Consider the following 23,765-nt stretch of genomic DNA (forward strand, 5'->3'; position numbering starts at 1 on the left):
CTTTTGTGGGACGAAGGGAGTAGTAACAATTGTACAACTATTTTAATCTGTAAATACATTCTACCTCTTCCGTCCACTATTGAATTTCTCGTTTTCCCTTTTTCATTTATCCATTAGTAAATATCTCATTTATTTTTTTTGTTTTTTAAGTAAATCTCATATTCCACTAACTCATTACACTCACACCCCGGCCTTAAAAAATAAAAACTTTTAGAATGATATGAGTTTTAATACAAATTGTTAGTGGATTGTAGGGTTCATTTCCTAAAGTAGAAAGTTTCTACTTATTTTGTAAGGGATAAACCAAAATGAAAATAAGTTCTATTTTTATGAGACAAGGGTAATAACAGTAGGACTTACATTCCATTAATTTTTTCAACTCATTTACTTTTACAATGTTAAACAATTTCTTAGAACGAGGCCGATAAAATTTAGGACATTTATTGTCGGACTGAGGGAATAAATTTTGTACTAACAGTTTTATTAATACTCCATTCGTTTCGTTATATTTGAAGCGTTTTTTTTCAGTAGGAAGATTGAGAAAAAATATTTATTGGGTTAAATAAAAATATAATAAAATAAAAAATGAATAAAATAGAACGCAACAAAGTATGACAAATAACTCAACTATCATAAATTTTTTCGAAATAGAAAAACAATTCAAGTATTGTGAAGTGAAACGAAAGAAGTACAAAAAATATTCATAGTAGTTCTTTATTGTAGCAGCCACAATGAATAGCGTCTCGTTTACCTAACTCTGATTCAGACTTTTTAAAAAAAAATTGAGGTCATATTTAATTTTCTATAAAACCTATTTGGTATTTTGAAAAAAAAAAATCAAAATTATATTCAATATATATGAATTCAATTAAAATTTCTTATTTAAATAGTTTATTTAGTTATATATAACCTTAATAGTGAACAGAATAAATTTTATTTTCAATACAATTTTAGTAAAATACGAGAAATAGAGAACGAAAGTGGTTAAAATATTATTAGTGAATAATGATAAACATAACTTCTTAGAAAAAAAACCCTACGATAAATAAATAAAAACTGATTTTGGTGGATGAATATGGTTGAAAAAATGGGATTTTCGTATATTATTACGTATTCGTTAAGCCCAAGTTGCAAATCTGATATACAATGTTAGTAATAACTGTATATATTTAACGATAAATAAATAAAAACTGATTTTGGTGGATGAATTTGGTTGAAAAAAATGGGATTTTCGTATATTATTACGTATTCGTTAAGCCAAAGTTGCAAATCTGATATACAATGTTAGTAATAACTGTATTTATTTATTTTAGGAAAGCACAAAGCACAAAGCACAAAGCACCTCCAACTCAAAACTCAATACTACTATTGGATACCTCAGTTGCAGGATGCATAAAATGCAAAACGAGAGCCAAAGAAATATGCAATCAAAACAAATGCATTTTACATGCACCAAAAAATGCACATGTAATCAGTAGCACAAAAAAAAAGTATCACCCACAGGAAAGAGAAGGAGACTAAGCACAACGAGAGCAAGGTTCCAACAAAAATTTGGAACATATGGTACGATCTATCTTTCTAAATCATTCTTTGGCCTGCATACAGGGCACACATTAGACTACCAGATACACAAAATGCTAAAAATAAGCCACAATGAAGTGTATCGTGCACCAATTACAATTTTCAAATGAGTTATCATGTCTCATTTCCTTCCTCAATCTAACATATCACATCCCTCAAAGGTGTGCCCTAAACCTGGCCTCTAATCCTGCTCAGTTCATGTGCCACCAGTTAACAGATAAACTACCAATCTATTATCGCGAGAACACAAAATGTAGATGCATACCCAGGATGAAGATACGTGGTCTCTTACCTAATCAAGCAAAGGCAACAAATTGGAGAATTATCTTATAAATCTCACTCCAGAATCTCCTGGACAGGTTACGTGGAATGCACCACTTTATCTCCTGTAGTAGTTTCCTCCACGTTTGAAGTTACTCTGGCCTCTTTCCCGGTATCTTTGGTCCATATTATCAGCTCCTCCATCTGCTAGCTCCTCAACTTTTTCAGGTTTGTGACCCTTGAAAGGACCAACTGGCTGGTACTCCAAGTGCACATTCTGCCTCTGCCTGTCCCAGAATGCAGGGGCATTATGTGGCCGGTTTTCATGCCCTGAAGACAACTCTGCACGGGTGTCATGGCCTCTTACAGGCCGATTGTTTTGCCTTCCAGCTCTCCTGGATCCTGATGTAACATTGTGCTCAAGCAGATCAACTGTGTTAGTAAGAGATGACTCACCAGTGCCAACTGGATCTTGATTTGGGGAGCAAGGACGCCCTTTTACTGGAGCAGGCTTCTTTTCTCCGTCATAGTCTTGATGGAGACGTGCAACTGAATCATCAGATACATTACTTTTGACATTTTCAGATTGGCCTGGCTGAAGCTGAGGTTGGCTAAAGTTGCTACTCTCCTTATCCTGTTGGGGCACTGATTGCATCTTATGTTGAGTACTCTTCCTCGGGCCCCTATTAGCTTCTAAAGTAATGGATTCGCTTCCAGCATTTCTATTTCCTTGCTGATTATTAGCAGAATTTGGACTGGACTTGGGCTGCCAATGAGAGGATGTCCGCTCCCCAAAGCTGCGATTCTCTTTTGAAATAATAGATTTATCCATCAGGTTCACATCCGGTGCTGAAGACAAACTTCCATCACCTTCACCATGTAAAGTGTTCTCAAAATCAGGATTATTTCCACCGCTTCTAGGACCCCTGGGTGGATGTCTCTTTCCTCTGCCTGTTGCATCCTGATCTTTCACTGAAGGATGTTTGCTCATTGCAGCACCAGATATTTTGAATTCAGCATTGGCTCTATTAGATTCGCTCCTCCCAGAATGCACAAGCTCCTTGGACAGCTGAATCTCCTTTGTGGGCTGAGATATTGGAGATGGCCCAGTATGAACACCTTTCACTTGAGATGTATCGGTTGGACCAGTAGGCACACTCTTCATCTGAGATGAATCTGTCACACCACGTTGTTTCCAAGTCCCGTGATCTTTTTTATTCTTACTATGGTTGCTATCTCCCACATTCATCTCCAAGTTAGACCAGACATTTGCAGTTGCAGAGATTACAGGTTGTGAGTTTGCAGAAATAGCTGACCCAGATTGTTCCGCAGCAGCACCCTCACTTAATCTTGTTGAGCTAACTGAGGATGAAAAAGGTGGAGAACTTCCTTGCTGAGCTAGCTGTGGCTTTGGGACATATCTTTCCATTTCGGCCCTCTTGCCTTTCAAACTATTCTGTGCCACATTTTCATTCTTCATCAAATTAGCAGATTCCTGAAGAGAATTTTGACTCACTTCATCCGAAGCCTTAGCCTTAGGAGCCCAAACAACGGTATCACTACTACCATGATGCTTGTCTGTAAATCTATGTCCTTGTTGATTTTTTGGAATTCTGCGATTCGGTTTCCACTGAGTAGGTACCTTGCTCTGGGATTCCTCACTGGGTAGAGAAGAGGATAGCTCCCAACTGTGCACTGCTGTGTCAGGCTCACACGCTGTTGAGACAGAGGCACCCATATTAGACACTGAATCATTAGATCCAACATTATCAATTGACTCATTTTCAGGAGTAACATTTGATGTCACTGATGGTAAAACAGAAACAATGGGTGTTTCTTCTGGTTTGGGCTTGGGTTTATTACTCCTACTAATTCTCTTTCTTTGCTGGGCCAATGGCTCAACCAGAGACTTCGATGTGTTCACCACATTTGACTCGCTTGATGGACGCTCATGCATATCAGCAACAGCTGCAAAAATGCGATCTTTTTGCACCTCAAATGTAGAGCTAGAGACAGGTTTTTCATTCGGATGCTTCTGTGGCATGTTATTCTGCTTCTGCTTGTAGCCTGCTCGCTTGTGTCTGGAAATTCCTCCATCATCAGGTGGCGACACTACTCCTTTAGTATTTCCATCCGCAAAATCTTCAATTCTAGGCAAAGGAGACACGTTAGATTCCACTAAACCTTTATGTTGTATCGTCAGGCGCAAGTCCCTAGACACTTCAACAGATTCTCCAGCCTGATTTGTGTTGCTATCTGTTCCCACAGCAGCAACAGCAGGGCTCAAGACTAAGTTAAAGCCAGATTCATTAGTCTTAAGTTCAGCAATCACAGTGCCTATAACCGTATGTACTTCTTGTTGTTCTACCCTGACATCACCAATGACCGGAGTTCTATCAGCCTTCTGATTTGCACCTGCTTGTTTTCGGCGGTCCAATTCTTCTAGTTTAGCAAGAGCCTTGGCCTTCTGCTCCCTTACTCGTTCTTCCTCTTCCTTCTGTAGTTGAAGGTACCGTTGCTTGGCTAACTCTTTCATCTTGGCACGCTGATTATACATAAATATAAGGTCACAAAGAGATGGAAAAAAAAGAGTATAGAGCAGAATAAATGAATCTATAATGACAACCTGTGCCTGAATATCAGTGGAATCACATACTTCAGCCAAATCTCCCTCGACCTTCCCTACTGGATCCACCATAGAATTCTCAGAAGACTCTCCAACATTATTAGGGCCATAAGACAGAATATTTGGTGTAGATTCATTATTTGAAGCTATAACTGCACTTGAGGAATCATTACTGAGAGGCTTCCTTCGCCATCCATCAGCTTCCTGACTATTGAACTTCCCTTTACCACGATGATCAACTCTAGCATGCCCACCATGATACGATCTCCTGTAAAATCAAACACTTATCAAGAAATAAGAATAACAATATTCCCTGAACATGTGTATCATGCCTTTATACCTAGGGATGGCAGCAATTGGGTGCAATGGATTATCACCAACAGGAACTGTCACTGCATCCAGGGCAGCAACATAGTTTCTGGAAACAGGAGTCCTATGAGAAGCCATAGCAGGAGTACCAACATCCCTGGTGCAATTATTAACTTTCATATCAACTATTTGAGCCCCAGTCCTTTCTTTTTCCCTGTCATCAGCATTTGTGGAATCATTCCACCCATCAGTTACACGAAATTTTGCATTTAAGCCATCAATTTTATGTATTAGTGCTGCCTTTTTGGTTGTAGCTGGTGCAGCATCTCTCTCACTAGAAACAGGTAACTGAGGCACTACAGAAGGAAAAGAAGGTGGAGCTTCAGATTGATTTGTCCTGTTATCATCAAGTCCTTTAGAATTGGGCATGCCGTCAACAGCCTTCACTTTCATGTCTGCTGAATGAATTCTATTTCCGTGACTGTTTGAAGGGTTCTGGCTTGGAGCCGTCCTCTTGGCAGATACAGCTTCTTTTGCATCCTCTTCCGCACCCCACTCAGTCTTTCGAGAAGATGCAGGAAACCGAATTTTCCCAGGATGCAAGATATTAGGCGGCACATGTTGCTCCCAATGATCTCCTTCCTCCTGCTCATACTCATTATGCATGTTTAGAGGAACCCTTTTTGGTGCACGTGTTTCCTCTGAATGACCAGTCTCCACTTGTTCTGATATTGTTTTTCCAGTAGGGCGACGTGCAGTAGTTCGACCATGAGAGTTGCTTATATCGGGAGTAGGGGCTGGATAACCATTATAAACAGGGGGGCCTGTTGGCATTCCCATATATGGCATTTCACGTTCATTGTTGCAGTAACCCATAGGTGGTCCGTAATAACCCTCAAAAGGCATTGGACCTGGGGGACCTGGATAGAAATTAGCCCTAAACTGCATACCTGGTCGAGGATAGGCCTCATGCATCTGTGGCCGGTAATAAGGATATGGTTCCAAGGGAAAACCACCAGGAGGAACATGAGCGCCAAAAGCAGGACCTCGAGGACGTCCCCCATACCAACCACCAGATGGCCCATTCATAGGAGGACCACGCCAGCCCTCAAAACGCTGAGGGGCAGTGTTCGGATAATATTGATGGGGATCCCCTTGCCAATTCTCCATGCTAGGATGAATACCATCCTCGGCATGCTGGGTACTTTCTGCCCTCCAAGTATTGACAGTTGCATGCTTGAGATCTGCACTCAAAGAAGATTACTGAGAATATTTCTTGACAGCCATAAATAGAGTGACAAATTAGAAAGCATACCAGCATGGGGTATATTGTCCTCTTTGTTGGCCTGAACTATTCTACCAGAAGCTGAGCTAGGGCGGCTATCTGTAAAGTGAACTGTCAAGTGTCAGTAAAAACATAATTTAAGTCCATCCATCAAGTGTTACTACCATTCACGAGTGCATGTATGAACAAGACAAATGATAAACAGAAGTACAGAAAGAAAAGACCAAGTTTCTCTATAGAAGCATCAGAGCTATAAAACCAGAGCAATGAAAAAAATGAAATATACCAAAAGTAAGGTTTTTCAGCCAAAAAAATAGTATAGGCAGTAGAGACAATATGCGCATAATATGGCACGTGCTGACCCAGGGAGATAATGTCTAGATTAGCATTATATTACAAGCAATAGAATCAGTCAGGTCATTATGAGGTGAATATATCGAGTTGGCACTACGAAAGCACATAAGAAAAGTATATCAACAACTAGAATTTGGAGACGATACTAAATGTGGAGCATTGACGAGATGTCATTTTAGTTAATGTGATCACCTTCTGGTTCAACTTTTTTTAAGGAATTATCTTTCTCAGAACCAAGAGTTGGAAAGTCTCCCGAAGTTAGAGAGAAATTATCCTCCTTCATGGACTTCACCCCCTGTAGATGACATACAAACCAAAAACAAAGTCAACGACGGCTCAGATATCATGCTTATAAACATGTTAGTACAACTGAAAAGGCGTGTGACATCACATGGACGCGCACAGCGATTTCTATTTCCATACATAAGTGTATTTGGGCACGAAGACTAAGGAAAACATACTAATCATACCAATCTTTCTGCAGTAACACTTGAATCCCATGCTGCATGAGATTTGGACACAGGCTCAGCAAATCTAGAAAGCTGTGAGCTATTAGGTCGGTTTTCCGCACTTCTAGGACGCAAAGATGATGATGATGATGTCTGGTTTGTGGAGAGCGTCCCAGAAGCAGATGAAGGTCTGGAGTTTGCAGACCAAGCATTTGGAACATGATCATGGGTTCTATCACTGCCTGAGGTTGATGGACGTGTACCACTTCCACCAGAAGAAGGGCGGCCACTGGGATGACTAGGTGAAACAGTGCCACCATCAGCATTTGGTGACAATGATGAAGAGTTCCATGGACTTGAACCAGATGAAGAGGGACGGCTTCCCCAGCTAACTGTACCCCTATTCAGCCAAAAAGCTCATTTAGTTTAACAGGGAAGATAGTGTGCAAAGATACAGTTCTTACAAACAAGAAGCTCTAAAGGAAACTTCTCAGATCAAAGAATTCTATGACATTGCTTCTGTATCAGACAATAAGAAGCACTTACTTGGGAACAATTTCAACATTACGATCCAAACCATGATTCTCCAGCCTTAAAATGAAGTAAAAGACACTATTAGTAAATAATTACAGAAACTAAGAAAGCCTTAGGAAGGAACACGTGGGTTGGGTGGGTGGGGGGGGGGGGAATAATCAGTAAACAAATACCGTTGGCTTGGCAAGTTTATTGGTTTTGGAACAGCAACTTTCCCCAACACAGTCATGCCACCCCTTCTTGAAGAAGCCCATCTACAAAAGAATAAGTCAAAATAAGTCAGTAGGTAAACCATAGGTCAAGCAAGGTCGAGTAAACTCCAATTCCTTGAAAGAGGTAAAAAAAATGTTCTTTAAAACTTCATAGACTAGAAGGACAATAGAAGCCACAGGAGTCTCTGGCAGTGGAGAACAACAGAAATGATTTAAAATGTCAATTTTGCAGGGATGATAACCCTGGCTACAATGTTATGCTACTAGTCTACTACTAAATATACATTAGGAATCAGATCCAGCAACATTCTTTCCTTTTGTTTATACGCAAACAAAATGAAGTTATTTCTGTAACATTTTATTATATAAGATATATCCATATACATTACAAGTCTCCATACTCAGCTCAATATAAGGATACTATAAAATGCTAAAAGAAAATCCTTGACATTCAGCAGCACAACAAAGGGAACCTATATAGCAAGCAAGGCTCATTGAGTACCTCCGCTCTCCAGCCAACATATTTGAATTCATTGTTCAACCAAAGTGTCAGTGTCATCCAAGCAACTTGAGGTGGCCTAAAAGACAAGACAAAATTGTTATAAGAATAAGTTAAAACTATAACATGGGGGATCAGAGAGAGCGTTGTTGAAAGTGTGTCCCTTGTACAATGAAATTGATTTGTAGAAAAGGCACAGACATAAAAAAGGGTAAATATAAGAATGGAGGGAGAAGACTCATTCATTGTACAATAAATAATGAGAATAACAGAATCACCAACAACGACTAGTTAAAACAACATGAAAGATTGTTCATACGGGTCGTTATCATACAGTTCACCACCTGATACAGACAGCAGCCTGCCCAATTGGACACTATTTTTACCACCAGTAACACTTAAATCAATAAACGAATTGGCATTGTTTTCTCCATGTCCATGGTCAGACAAGTATAAAAATTCAAGAGTCTCGTTAGTTATCAGTGCGGTAAACCATGTTCTATTAGATATAATAGAAACACAATTTGACCGAAGCACATCCTATGAATCCTAGTCCTAGTGCCATTGAACTTCTCCAAAACATGGTCGGTTCATTTAAAGAGTACCCACCCAAAATCAACAGCAGTACCAACTGGCGTGTGATGAATTCTGCTAGAAACTACCACATACTAAGTTGGAGAATGAAATGATAACAAATACAGAAATGATATCTGATATTAACCATGTAAGGGTTCATAAATATTCTTTAGACCAAAAAATAACACTTCTACCTGAATTATTCAAGCAGATAAAACATATCACCGATTACGTTATTAATATTCTTCTTTTACAAGACTGGCAATAAAGAGAAACAACTTTATAATAAGAACTTAAATGAGTAATCAACAAACAAGGTTCCAAAATCAGAATCTCAGCAATCTGTTAAAAAATAAAACTCTACCAGAGTATGTAGTGGGTAGATTAGTAGAGGATTAAGACTCCTGCACATAATGAGCCGTATGGTAGAGAAAGGGAAATATTTTAGTCACTCCTTGTAGTAAGAATAGGATTAAGTATGTCTTCCCAACCAATTCGTAGTTTATCATAGGGTGTCCTTCCCCCAAACCTTCCAATTCTTCTAATGAATCAAAATCCAACAAAAAGCACTGAAACAAATAATTTAGCTACTGAACCAACCACATAAATGTGATATTACGTCCAAATCCTAGTATCCTCAAGCCAGTGCAAATCCTAGTTAATCCAAGCACAAAGATATTGCGAAACATCATATACAACCATATTTTCCCGTGCACTACTCGCCACAACATTAAAAAAAACCCTGGGTACCAAATATTGAAACCCTAAATTCGTATACTTTTCCAATTTTCGATCAAAATTCAATCTTTAAAGTGGCTTCTACAAATGATCGTTAAGTAGTCGCAATTCATGGATAGTACAAGAACGAACCGAGAAAGGAAGCGAAGCCAGCTGGATCTGCGAAGTATCTGTCCGATAGACTCACAGATTTGAAGGAATGCAAATAGTTGCGGAAGTCTGTATGCACGTATAGATAGATGATGGAGACGGCGGAGGGCGACGGGGAGGCTGAGGGCGACGTTGTATTGATCGCAGGGAGGGAAGGCGGAAAAGAGGCGGTGGCGAGAGGGGATCAGCGGAGAATGGAGAGAGCAAATTTGGAGGAGAGAGAAAGAGCGAGTGAAAATATAAACCTATGTACTCAGTTGCTACTACGGTTGAGTTCACTTTAATTTTTTATTTTAATATATATTAGTATTTCCTCTATCAAAATAAATTATTGGAATTTTATATGGATTTAATAATGTGGATTATTTTATTTTTCATCTTGCATAGCAAATTAATTTATTTTCCACAATTATATCTTAATCTGAAAATGCATTGATGAGATTAAATTTATATCAAAATTATGTTTTTTAAACCAACTTCTTGTTTGAACAAAACTATATTAATTTGCGTAAAATGTATCTAGTTTTGTTCGACAATTTATATAAACTGAATTTATCAAGAAAAGCCTATAAAAAACGGTTACGGATTTCAAGCACACAAAAAAATTCATGTAATTGAGATTTAACAATTTCTAAGACTCGCTTTAAAAAACAGTTCTATATTATTTTTTTATCTCTTTATTTACTTTTATTATTTATTTGAGCGTATAACATACTCCATTATTTTAATTTTACCCCATCAAATATTTAAGTTTAAATAAAAGTTATAGTTGGTATTTTGCAATCAACTCGAGGATGAAGCTTTGGAAAGTAACGTTGTCTTATTGGCATATCTAATGAACATGTGAGTTTTAATTGGAGGAAAATAATTTTTTGCAAAAAAATACAGTAGAAAGTTTGAAAATTTACATAATTAGAGTTAAAAAAATTTAGAGAAAAAACTAGAAAAAAGTGAATGTTTATGTATTTGAAAACAAATAATCCTTTTCTTTGCCTTTAATCCTTGATAAACTAGTAGAAAGATTTGGTGTTGGTCATTCATCAAATTTATTAAAGCCCATGGTAAATATTACTACATCGAAATCCAATAAATTTTAAATATTGCACAACTATACTAACACCATACATTCTTAATGTGGTACAACAGTTGCATAGAGCAGCAATGGCTTATGTAAGTAACTACTACTATAACTGAAGGTAAAAAACACTCTTCACAAACTGCAAAAAACTTGACGAAGCTGAAGTTGCATGATCTTCACAAACACATGACACAACAAAGCACATCTATTCGTATACATCAACGATCGATATCACTGCTGTAAAACTCCAATACACCACCATAAAAGCCACCAAACTTTGATTTCAAGGCAAGCAAACATCATGAAATCTTAATTGGAGCTCATCTTGCCCTCGGCGTTAAGCCTTCCACTCTTCTCTATGAGTTTTCCCAAGGTACTCATTTACAGCAGATGCGAGAGATGAGCAAGGAGGTTGTATTGATAAACTACAAGAAGTTCCTATAATTCATAGAAGTTGATCAAGATCTGATCCATCTGAGGCTGATGTCTCCTCACCTTTGTAAAAAATAAATCTTTATGTCAGTTATAAGCAAGTCCAGTTCTTTCGTAGGTTAATAAAAGGTTATCGCAGTAGCAGGTTTAAAGCAATAGATTGATGATTTAACTCAGAAAAAACATGTGAGAGAGAATCTTGTCTATAGAAGGTTGTTAATGGCATTCTTCAAGTTAAATGTGATTTTTTGCTTACTTTTATGCCTGCCATAGATAGAAGCTTGTGAGAAGCAACATAAGCAACATCCGGGTTATCCAGATGCTTTTCCACATAGTAGATAACTTCTGAAACACCTGACTGAAAACTAAAACTATTAATCGCCAGCAAAAGAAAAGCAGAGAAATATACACAAAGCAGATTGGCATTGATCCATGGCAAAAAGGGGAAATGGAAGCCCGGAATTGGGAAGGTAGGAGATTTTGTTCAAAACACTAGGATCTGATTTTAGTATCTACAAACGCATATAATGGATATATACTGTAAAATAGAGTATATGATTGATAATGACGTTTGCTCATATATGTAAATCTCTGATGTGCAATATTTGGACAGGGGCTCATGAATTAAGTTAGTGCCTTTTGCCATTTGAAGCAAGTTTTCGAAAAACTAGCTATATGTTCCTCTACTAGTAGATGTTAAATAAGTCTATAGTTTGCCGAACTTGTAAAATTCTCTATTAAAAAACAATATTTAACTTACCAGAACCAAATAACTTTAACCTATATCGACCTGACCCCATTTCTAAGCATTTGCATAGTCATTGTAGTATATGTGCAACTTGAGATATTAATTGAGAATCTGAGATAGAGATGCTTTTAAACACCTGAATAATAATCTTTGCACATTCGTTGCAAGGAAACATGGTCACGTAAAGCCTCTGTATGGTAAATCATGTACAGAAGAGTCAGAAATTGTAAACAGGAATTTAGAAATAAATGAGCAAAAGTGACAAAGAAAATAAAGTTACTGACTTGCCCTGCAGCAGATGCATGATTTCTGTTTAAGATAGCATTGACTTCAGCATGGCATACATAACTGCAAGGAAGCAAGACTAAAGACTCAGCTAAAACTTCACTATTTTTCTAGAATGTGATAGGTATAATTCTGAGAGCAAAATGAAAACAAACGGAGTAGCAGAAATTAATAGTAGCTGAAAAATCTGCTCTTAGTCATGATTTTATAGTACTTACGGGTACTTCGTCTCCAGGGGATCCCCACTCTTGGATTTCTGAAATACACGGGTAGGAGTTAGAAAAATCAAGAAACTTGATTCTTCATTAGATATAGAGAACTGCTAACCTTAGACCATGGTAGCTTGTCATCTGAGCAACCACGTGGGAACCCACATTGTAGCCAATACCTTGAGAGAGCAAATAATCAGAAACTAGCTAAAGATATACTTCATTAACACCACAAATAGGTGAATAGGTGATAGTGCTTAATTAAGCGGTTTTACAATAAATTGGACAAGGAAGATGTAACCATAATCTAAAGGTATAAGTAGAATCAGAAAGACCAAAAATAACAGGTGGAAAGGTGGTTTGTGCTATTACAAATACAGTAAAGATTTGCACAAAAAAAAAGAGATCTTTCAATGTCCATGCAGCTATAATCTTGGAAAAAGTAAAACATATCAAGCACTCTTACCTAGTATGATTCCCTTCTCGCTCACCAAACAAGCACCGACCTAATGGAAAGAAAAAAGAAACAAGTTAGACATACTAGGAAAACCACATATTGTGAGAAACTTTTACATTGTTCGAACTTAGAATACAAACGCATCTGAATGCAAAATAGTTGTGCTGATATACTAACAAAGTGCAACTAAACCTGTCTATTTGGATCCTTGGACCTCTCAGCTGATAGAAATGCAATTGCCATAAAATAGTCATCCCAAGACAGATACCTGCAACGCAAATACATAAAAAGAAGGAGAATTTTACATGTTTCCTTCTCGACAATAAAATTTGAGGCAGGGGGCGAAATTATCATAGACTGTGCTTTACTTCTTTTATCTTCTCCCATATATACATCCACAAACAAAAATTAGAATCATTTCAACTCAAGAATTGAAATTTAGTTCCAAACCACTTATCTTCAGACCTAAGTAGGATCCTTTTCTTGCGTTCCTGATCCAAGCAAGGAATGTTTCGAGCAAAATAAAGTCAAGTGGCCATCACTTTATTTAACTCTTTAATGTTTGATTTGTGTGATTCGACTTTAAACCCTTCCATCTAAGTTACTTTAGCACAAAGCAAAAAAAAAAACATTAAACGGTCAGCACTATTTGTAGAAACGGCCGTGATTTTTACTTTGAAGCCATCACAACTAGCTAACCTCAATATATTATTTCCCAGGAAACAAGAAATGATCCAACATTTTTAGAATTTCAATGAAATACTGCTATTTGCATTTGGCGCTGTCATAGAATTTTGGTAATTTTACTCGAAATCATTCATTTATTAGGTCAAATTTGTAGCGTTTAGGACTCCAAACAAGTCTCACAAATGAAGATAATAAAATTTCCCATTAAAATCATTTCTTTTTTTTTCTTTTCAAAAAGGGTATTCAAAGGGATTGCTCTAGCAAGCAAAAATCAAATATGAAGCCCAAACCCCCTGGAACTCTTTCTAAATCAAATCATTCGAAATGCAACCTTAATAAAATCAACTCACATAATCACACACAATAATAGCTTCACAAAGTTTCAAAAAACGACTGACCCGTTTCGTTTTGCGGAGTCAAAGGGGTTTTGCCTAGAGGGTTTCTGTTGGAAGAGATGATCAAGCCGCTGCTAACAAAGTTGATCAAGCCGCTGTGTGTCGACGCTCACATTGCATGCCGAGGCTGGATCAAGCCGCTGCTGACCAAGTTGATCAAGCCGTTACATGTCGAGTTGATCAAGTCGTTGCATGCCAAGTTGATCAAGTCGCAGCATGCCGAGTTGATCAAGCTGCTGCGTACAATGCTGAGGTTGCTAGCCATGGTTATCAGTGTATGGCGACAAAGCGAGAAGCACGTGATAAACAAGCCAAGGCGATAGATAAGACAAAAGAAAGGACAAAGGCTGTTGCGCCAAAAGAACCAATCCGAGAGCTCGCACGAGTTACAGCTGTGAATGAGCCGAGCACGCCAGCTAAGGTGGAGGGCCACCATTGTACTTGGAGAGACGTGTTGCTCAATGGAATAAAGAAGAGAAATGACTTGCAGAGTCTGTTATGATTAAGAAAGTGAAACATGTTTAACTTAGGATAAAACGTAGATTAGTGCAAGGTTCTAGATTGTTCGAATTAAGAATATAAGCATTGTGTCTTGAAACATTTGAATTAATGAAAAATGCCGATTTGAGCTCTCTCTCTAAACATATCTCCGGTATGTGTGTCTGCATAGCTTCCGCAGCTTTTATTCATGGTATCAGAGCAACACGTCTCTCCAAGTACAATGGTGGTCCTTCACCTTAGCTGGCGTGCTCGGCTCATTCACAGTTGTAACTCGTGCGAGCTCTCGGATTGGTTCTTTTGGCGCAACGACCTTTGTCCTTTCTTTTGTCTTATCTATCGCCTTGGCTTGTTTATCACGTGCTTCTCGCTTTGTCGCCATACACTGATAACCATGGCTAGCAACCTCAGCATTGTACGCAGCAGCTTGATCAACTCGGCATGCTGCGACTTGATCAACAACTTGATCAACTTGGCATGCAACGGCTTGATCAACTTTATCAGCAGTAGCTTGATCAACTCGACATGTAACGGCTTGATCAACTTGGTCAGCAGCGGCTTGATCCAGCCTCGGCATGCAATCTGAGCGTCGGCACACAGCGGCTTGATCAACTTTGTTAGCAGCTGCTTGATCATCTCTTCCAACACACCCCCTCAACCCGAGCGAGGCTAACGACACTATACCCAACCTTTCTCTTAGCTTCACGAAGGGTTTGACGACTCAATGGCTTAGTGAAAATGTCCGCTACTTGATCTGCTGTAGGAACATGCCTCAACTCAATTTCCTTACTCAGAAATTTGTCTCTAACAAAATGGATGTCCGGCTCAATATGTTTGGTCCTTGCATGAAGCACTGAGTTCGATGCTAAAGCTATAGCACTCATGTTATCTACCCAAATCACTATCTACCCAAATCACTGGACTTCCCTTCTTCTTTATCTTCAACTCACCAAATAGCCAGCTCACCTCTGCAGCAGCTTGAGCTAGACTTCTGTGCTAGATCTAGCTACCACGGTTTGCTTCTTCACACACCATGACACAAGATTCCTTCCATGATAAGCACAAACACCCGTAGTAGGCCTCCATGATCTGAGTCTGAAAAAGCAGAAATGTCACTAGTCGATTTCCTAATCTGAATTCCATGATCTAAAGTTCCTGAGAAATATCTCAAGATCCTTTTAACTGTCCTCCAATGTGTGTCCAACGGTTCTGCCATATACTGACTCACTTTGTTTACAGCAACGTTGATGTATGGCCTAGTGATTGCAGCATATTGCAAGGCTCCAACTATGCTCCTATAAAATTTTGGATCAGATATAGGTTCCCCAGAATGCTTGCTCAACTCTGAACTTGAGATCATTGGAGTTGGACACCCCTATGCACCTGTCATGTAACACCCCCGACCCGACCGTCCGTCAGCCGAATAGGTGATGTCACGAAAGAGGCGCTATTTACACATACGAAAGCATATAAGTATTATTTCCTCGAAAACTAATTCATCAACATTAAACTACAACGCAACTGATTTCAGAATACCATAATCTGATTTCTAAACATGCCACCACTATATACCACAGATAGTGTTCAGTGACCCGACGAGGATGCAGCACTGACGCATACTTGAATGGACATCGACCGACACTCTCAAATGCTGACGCATACTTGAATGGACATCGACCGACACTCTCAAATGCCGACTAACCTGTAGCACACCCAACACTTTAGCCAAAATTCTCTACAAGCAATAATAATACAACTTAAAATTCTTTAAATGCTTATTATTTTATTTACCAATCATTGCCACATATATCATATTATTATTGTCTTATTAAGTCCTAACATAAATTAGGCAGCATCTCCTCTATAACCAACACATGACCAGAATCCAACCAATAGGCAATGTCAATCCCAGAACATATCAACAGTAAATAGTATTCATATGAAGCATCAAATATTTCACATGATATCCACACATTAACATAGACAAATCACAGACGTCATTACACGTATCAACGTACCTGTACCAGTAGTCAAATCTTCATTTACAACTTCAAATTTCCAACTATGTCATCAGAAAGGTATAATAATACAAAAATTCCCATATGTCGTAAACTATGTCTCCAAGTCTCAGATTCTCAATATTTATATCAAAATTCAACATAACCATGTAACATAATCCATTTTCACGTATAATATAACATATATTTCACCTAATCTCATATTATAACTTATATATTATCATACACTTATTGTCACATATATCATCACGAATATTTTGATCGACACTATCACATAACTTTCACCTATGGCCCCTTAATGTGCTTAGTGACAGGCTAGGGTATGCGGACCAGATCAGAAACACAATCAGATAATCAGATACAGACGCAGATTTTGTCCTTGAGAGGACTCCGCACAAACCACCCATTTAGGGTGCAGACAGATAAACAGATCACCCATGAGGGTGCATAAACAAATCAGATGACAGATAGACAATCCTCGTTTCGGTTCTCCAGAAGACGAGAGATCACAGATAATGCAGCGTTGCTGTCCTATGGCATGCCAATTGTACCCACAGAACACACTTAAGCACAGAGCGTGAGCACAGTCAAGTACAATTTCCAAAATAACACATCACCACAGATAAATCAGACATCATCACAAGTAATCATATTTGTATACATCTCATCAATATATACTCCCCTTTCATATGTCATTATCAACTCATTCAACAATTCATTATATCCACATAGTTTACTTCTTTCATATGTCATTATCAACTCATTCGACAATTCATTATATCCACATGGTTTACTTCATAAGTCTCTTATTCCATAATTAATCATAATTCACCGAGTTCACAAGTTACATATTCACATATAAAAACATAAAGCACATAAGAACATTTAATTATCACGTAAAAGCACATAAGAGAATCAGGCCTTTTAAGTGCTGAGCATGCTACCTGACAGGCTTATGAGCATAAGCCCTTTTTTCCATCTTAATGTTCCCGTCAGTCCGGATCCTTTTTCTTCCATTTTGGCTATCGCCGAGAAACCTCTCGCTTTACTTACTAGTCACATGCAATCCACTTTAATTTATAGAAAAAAATACTACTATAAGCTAAACTCTTTCCTTTAACCTTATTTAATATCCTAGATGTATAGTAATTCATTGATTCATCATTTAACTTCTTATATAACAATTTATACTTACAGTAAGTGAATTTCAAAATTCACAAAACAATTCAGAGAACTTCTAGACTCATAATAGTTATTTTAAAAATTGATAAAGCAAACTTCTCCAAATTCTAAATAGGCTAAACAATTTCGGAACAGAGAGCATCAGAAACAGAGGGTATTCATTGTTTGATACATGTCTTAGTGTCATAATTTCATTTATCTTTTAACATGAATGTCACTCCTTAACACTTCAAACAAGCTTCGTAGATCAATTTAAACATCATAATATCATCCGTACCAAACGCAAGCCAGGGTGATATAACTCTGAATTCAAACACCAAAATGTGTTTAACAACGGTCTAATATTTGTATTCATCGATTATTCAGCAATTAAACAACATATACATCTTCATCTATAGGGTCCGAAATTTACAGCCAACATAACTTAATATTCATCTAATTTATGGACATAAAAAAAATAGTATAGGCTTAAAGAGCTACCTTGATCTAACTCTATTCCGCCGATTACGTGCTCGATTTACCAACGAACGCGACTAATTAAAAGGAGAAAAGTAGGATATGGAAGGTGGAGAAGAAGCAAGCTTCTCGAGGAAGAGAGAAGTGACTTTTTCTTGAAGAAGATGATATAATACTTTGTATTTTATTATTGTATTATGTGGCAATTTAAATGCACACATGTCACTCTAATATTTAATATAATTGTTTATCTATTATCTAAACAATTCCACAAATTCAAGACTTGTTGGGTGTAAAAATTATCTCCCACATGTACAAAGAAAATCGGACACTTCACATATTAGAAGAAAATATGAAAAACTTTAAGTATAAAGACGATTTTGCCCTTCTAACGAATTCTCTATACGAACATCGATTAAATTTTAATTTCTTGCACAATGACTCTATAATGATACAATGACTCTCATTAACCATCATTAATTATTTTAATTTATTCTGCCTTTTTCGGCACCAATTCAATCGTCGAAAACCTAATTTATTAACTTTATTTATCTTAATTTAAATTCTTCTAATTATATTCATTTCCAACCATAATTTCCATCACTTTCTAATCATAAAATTTTAATATTTCAATTTATTTCCTTCTCAATTTCTGAGTTAAAATGCGAAAACGCCTTACTGATAATTTATAGTCTCTAATATCATTTCCATTATATATAATGCATACACTATTTCAAAATCTTGACTCTTGTAACACTTTAATCCTATAAAAATTATCAACTATATTTGTTGATTACTACTATTTTCGATATCGAATTATTCGACGAACGCCTTTATTCTCCGATTTCCTAGTCGGAATAACAAATCCCGTCTAGGGCCGTTTTTGGGGTATTACATGTCATGTTAGATTTCTTTAAAAGATCTTTGATGTAGTTAGATTGACAGATGTGAAGGCCTCCATTGATGGTCTTTACTACTTCAACTCCCAGAAACAAACTCACCTCCCCAAGATCTTTTAAAGAAAAGAATGGATTCAATTGAGAGATGACTTTCTGTATAGAAGCTTGAGAGGAGCCAGTAATTAGCATATCATCAACATAGATGAGAAGATAGATAATGTCTTCTCCCTTCTGTCTGATGAACATTGAAGCATCAGCCCTTGATTGGATGAAACCCAAACGAATGAGGACAGAATGCACCGTGAAGAACCAAGCTCTTGAAACTTGCTTTAAACCATAGATGGCCTTGTTGAGTTCACATACCAAATGAGGTCGCTGCTTCATATATATATCTTCTTTTAGTTCACCATTTAAGAAAGCATTATTCACATCAAGATGAGTGACTAGCCAACCAAGGGAGACTGCTAGGCTGAGAATTATTCGGATAGTAGTAGGTTTCACAACAGGAATGAAAGTTTCATTGAAATCAAAGCCAGGTTGTTGAGAGAAACCCTGAGCTACCAATCTAGACTTATATCTTGCAATAGCACCATAAAGATGTAATTTAAGCTTAAAAATCCAAGTACAACAAATAAGATTCTTGCCTGGAGGAAGTGTTGTCAATATCCACGTTTTATTGTTAAGAAGTGCAGAGGTGAGCTGGCTATCTTCAATGCTTGGTGAGTTGAAGATAAAGAAGTGATAAGGCCTATTTCATGCATCGGTTTAGGGGTAAAACGTATGCTACTTGATCAGTTTATCGCGCAAAGTGAGTGTTAATTGTGCAGGAATGCCGCTTGACCAAGGGCAACAAGGCAAGCTGATCAAGCTGGTACAAAACGTGAAAAAGGTCAAAAATCGGGGAGTTGATCAAAGGAGTAATCAAGCAGTTAGGCGGGGACCACTGCGTTCTAGAAGAAGGACACGTGAGGCTAATGAGCTGGATGGTGATCATTATTCTGTTATCATTATTCACCCGAGATCGTTATTGAATATCCTCTGCCGACCCGGGAATGTTCACGCTCCCAATTTCGATTGGAAATATTCAAGTGGAGCACGCGATGTGCGATTTGGGGGGGTCTATCAATGTTCTGTCATACTCCATTTATAAGAAGCTTGGAGCTGCCAAGCTCGTTGATACTGATATAATGATACAGCTGGCCGACAGATCGTGTATTCACCCGGAGGGAATTCTGTAAGACGTGATCGTGAAGGTAAATAACTTTCTGTACCCAGCCGACTTCTTCGTCATCAAGATGACAGAGCCAGCAACAAGGGAGTCAAGTGGAGTCCTACTAGTAAGACCATTCCTGTCGACGACTAGCACTATTATCGACGTCCGTAATGGGACGATAAGCTTAGATTTCAACGGAGAACAGTTTACGTTCAACATCGACGAAGCAATGAACCGGCCAGCAGACAGCGAAAATGTGTACTCATTAGATGTGTCTGAGCCATTAGTGCAGGAATATTTGGAGGAAGAATTCCTACAAAGGCAGTTCACTGACTCCGCTGCAAATGAAGAGGTCGAGAGAGAAGTCGCAGAATGGTACGAAGCCATGAAAGTCGGTGAAATGGATGATCAAGCCATCGCGAAAGCGATGATGGATTTTTGCGAGTGCCCGCGACCGGTTGGGTCAAGCGGAATCGCTCAAGCATCTAGTCTAGAAAAGCTACCTGATCAAGGCAAGTCACTGAGAAGAGAAGCAGAAGAAGAAAATCCACTGCCTACTGAAGTGCCGAAACCCACAAAGGAATTGAAGCCCCTTCCAGCACATTTAAAGTACGCCTACCTAGGGGAAGACGAAACAAAGCCAGTTATCATCAACAGTCAGTTGACCCAGGGGCAGGAAGATAAATTGCTGGAAGTACTGAGGCAGAATCAGAAGGCTATTGGATGGAAGCTGACGGATCTGGTGGGCATCAGCCCTGATTTATGCATGCACCACATCAGACTGGAGGAACGAGCCAAACCGCACCGAGACCAGCAACGCAAACTCAACCCCAACATGAGGGAAGAGGTGCTGAAGGAGATAGTAAAGCTGGTCTCCATAGAAATCATCTACTCCATCCCCGATAGTAACTGGGTCAGCCCAGTGCATATGGTGCCAAAGAAAGGACGAATCCAGGTCGTAAAGAACGAGAAAAATGAGTTGATCCCGACACGACCAGTCACTGGGTGGAGGATGTGCATCGACTACATGAAGCTGAATGCGGCCACGAAGAAGGATCACTTCCCTCTGCCATTCATTGACCAGATGGTTGAGAAGTTGGCTGGGAAGCAGTATTTCAGTTTCCTCGATGGGTACAGTGGCTACTTCCAGATCCTGGTGAATCCGAAAGACCAAGAGAAGACCACTTTCACCTGCCCTTTCGGTACCTATGCCTACAGAAGGATGCCATTCGGCCTCTCCAATGCCCCGAGCACTTTCTAAATATGCATGATGAGTATCTTCCCTGATCTGTTGGAGGACTGCATAGAGATCTTCATGGACGATTTACCGTCTCTGGGGACACATTGATCAAGGGCTGCATAGCCTGAACAGGGTATTGGAAAGGTGCCGGCAAAAGGACTTGGTTCTGAATTTTGAAAAATGCCATTTCATGGTGACTGAAGGAATAGTCCTAGGCCACGTGGTGTCGAGTAGAGGGATAAAGGTAGATCAAGCGAAGGTGGTAGTCATAGCGAAACTCTCATACCCGACGAATCAGAAGGAGATCAGGGCTTTCTTGGGCCACGCGGGGTTTTATAGAAGATTTATCAAAGATTTCGCGAAGATAACCCAGCCCTTGACAAGTCTGCTCCAGAATGAGGTAGGGTTCGAATTCTCTGATGATTGCAAAGCCGCCTTCCAGCTATTGAAGGACAGACTGATCAGCTCTCCAATCATACGCCCCCCGACTGAAATCTGTTCTTTGAGGTGATGTGCGATGCAAGCGACTATGCAGTAGGGGCGGTCTTAGGTCAAAAGATCGACGGAAAGAGTTATGTTATCTTCTACGCTTCAAAGACTCTGAATCAAGCGCAGAAAAACTACGATACGACCGAAAAGGAGATGCTGTCCATAGTCTACACCTTCGAGAAGTTCAGACCCTACCTGCTAGGGGCAAAGGTGATAGTCTACACAGACCATGCGGCCATCAAGTACCTTTTGGCGAAGAATGAATCAAAGCCGCTGCTGATCAGATGGGTCCTCCTCCTGTAAGAGTTCGATTGGGAGGCGGTCGAAAAGAAGGGAAGCGAGAACAGAGTGGCGGATCATTTGAGCCAAATTCTGCAAGAAGATAATGGGGAGGCCATCTCTGACGCTTTCCTTGAGGAGCATTTATATTTGATCAAGTCAGCGTCCAGCCTACATGGGATCAGCCGAGCAGAGAGGATTGATCAAGCTGACCGAGGAAGAGAGAGACAACACAAACAACAAGAGCCATGGTTTGCAGACATGGCCAACTATTTGGTGACAGGCGAGCTGCCTGGAAATGATGAAGCCACAAGGGCACAGAAGCAGAAGCTTAAGAGCGACTCCCGATACTTATATTGGGATGATCCGTATTTGTAGAAGATGGGGGCAGATCAAGTCATCTGACGCTGTATACCAGATTAGGAGCAAGAGGACGTGTTGGTCCACTACCACACACTAGTCTGTGGTGGTCACTTCAGGCCAAAGAAGACAGTGAGGAAGGTACTTGATAGCGGATTTTACTGGCCCTCCATCCATAGATACGCCTACGAATTCTGCAAGAGATGCCAGCTTACTGGAAGAATCTCTGCAAGAGATGAGATGCCACAGTTCCCCATAATAGTATGCGAGATATTCGATGTGTGGGGAATGGATTTCATGGGACCCTTCCCATCTTCTGAAGACAATCTCTACATTCTGGTGGCAGTGGACTATGTGTCCAAATGGATAGAAGCAAAGGCGACGAGGACGTGTGAGTCTAGGGAGGTGGCCAAGTTTTTAAAATCCAACATCTTTACCCGGTACGGGGTGCCGCGAGCCATCATCTCTGATCAAGGGACTCATTTCGTCAATAGAACTATTGAAGCCTTAATGAGGAAGTATGGCGTCCACCACCGCCTGTCCACACCTTACCACCCGCAGTCAAATGGCTAGGCTGAAGTATCGAACAGAGAGATCAAGGCGATTTTAGAAAAGACGGTCAACCCCACGAGGAAAAACTGGAGCCGTCGTCTAGAGGACGCTCTTTGGGCTTACTGAACCGCTTTCAAAACGCCTATCGAAATGTCCCCCTACCGGCTGGTATTTGGGAAGATATGCCATTTGCATGTGGGAGTCGAGCATTAAGCTTTCTGGGCGATCAAAGAAATGAATCTGAATGTCGAGTCAGGTGCTGAAGAGAGGAGAATGCAACTGCAAGAGCTTGAGGAGCTCTGCCTTGATGCTTATGATTATGCCATGTAGTATAAGGAAAAGACAAAGATGTCGCTTACTTGATCCATTAATTGTGTGAGCATGATGAGTAGCCTGATCAAGTAGTTAGTTTACATTCTGCCTAACATAAATCCAGTAGCCTAAAAACTCCCAACTTAAAGCGTGGCAGCAGCCGAACCCTATTCACTACTCACATACTCGATACACCGGTTTCTCTGTGGGATCGACCCCGTACTTGCCGCTTTACTGTTAAAGTAGTGCGAGTTTGGGAGTTTTAAATTATATTGGTGTCTAGCGAGAGCGAGAACGCCTTAATCAAGTGGCAACGTCATTTGCTAACTGATCCACCCGATCGGTTATTTTCCATATAACTTGATCCATTCGTTTCGCGTTTCTCAACCGAACACCAAGAAG

The 23,765-nt window shown here is 39.3% G+C and overlaps 1 protein-coding gene across 1 annotated transcript; it reads right to left on the reverse strand.

Annotated features, from left to right (window-relative positions):
- Positions 1-1,518: 1,518 nt before the first annotated feature.
- LOC121746808 (protein MODIFIER OF SNC1 1-like) lies at positions 1,519-9,828 on the reverse strand. The gene is made up of 10 exons (XM_042140739.1): positions 9,557-9,828; positions 8,114-8,189; positions 7,573-7,653; positions 7,412-7,456; positions 6,887-7,265; positions 6,609-6,711; positions 6,093-6,161; positions 4,809-6,021; positions 4,469-4,736; positions 1,519-4,387 (listed from the first exon to the last, which is right to left on the reverse strand). Exons 2-10 carry the CDS (start codon positions 8,143-8,145, stop codon positions 1,961-1,963), a joined length of 4,617 nt encoding a protein of 1,538 aa, XP_041996673.1. The 5' UTR covers positions 8,146-8,189; positions 9,557-9,828; the 3' UTR covers positions 1,519-1,960.
- Between the last annotated feature and the right edge of the window lie 13,937 nt (positions 9,829-23,765).

Source organism: Salvia splendens, chromosome 9 (genome assembly GCF_004379255.2).
Source record: "Salvia splendens isolate huo1 chromosome 9, SspV2, whole genome shotgun sequence".
NCBI lineage: Eukaryota > Viridiplantae > Streptophyta > Magnoliopsida > Lamiales > Lamiaceae > Salvia > Salvia splendens.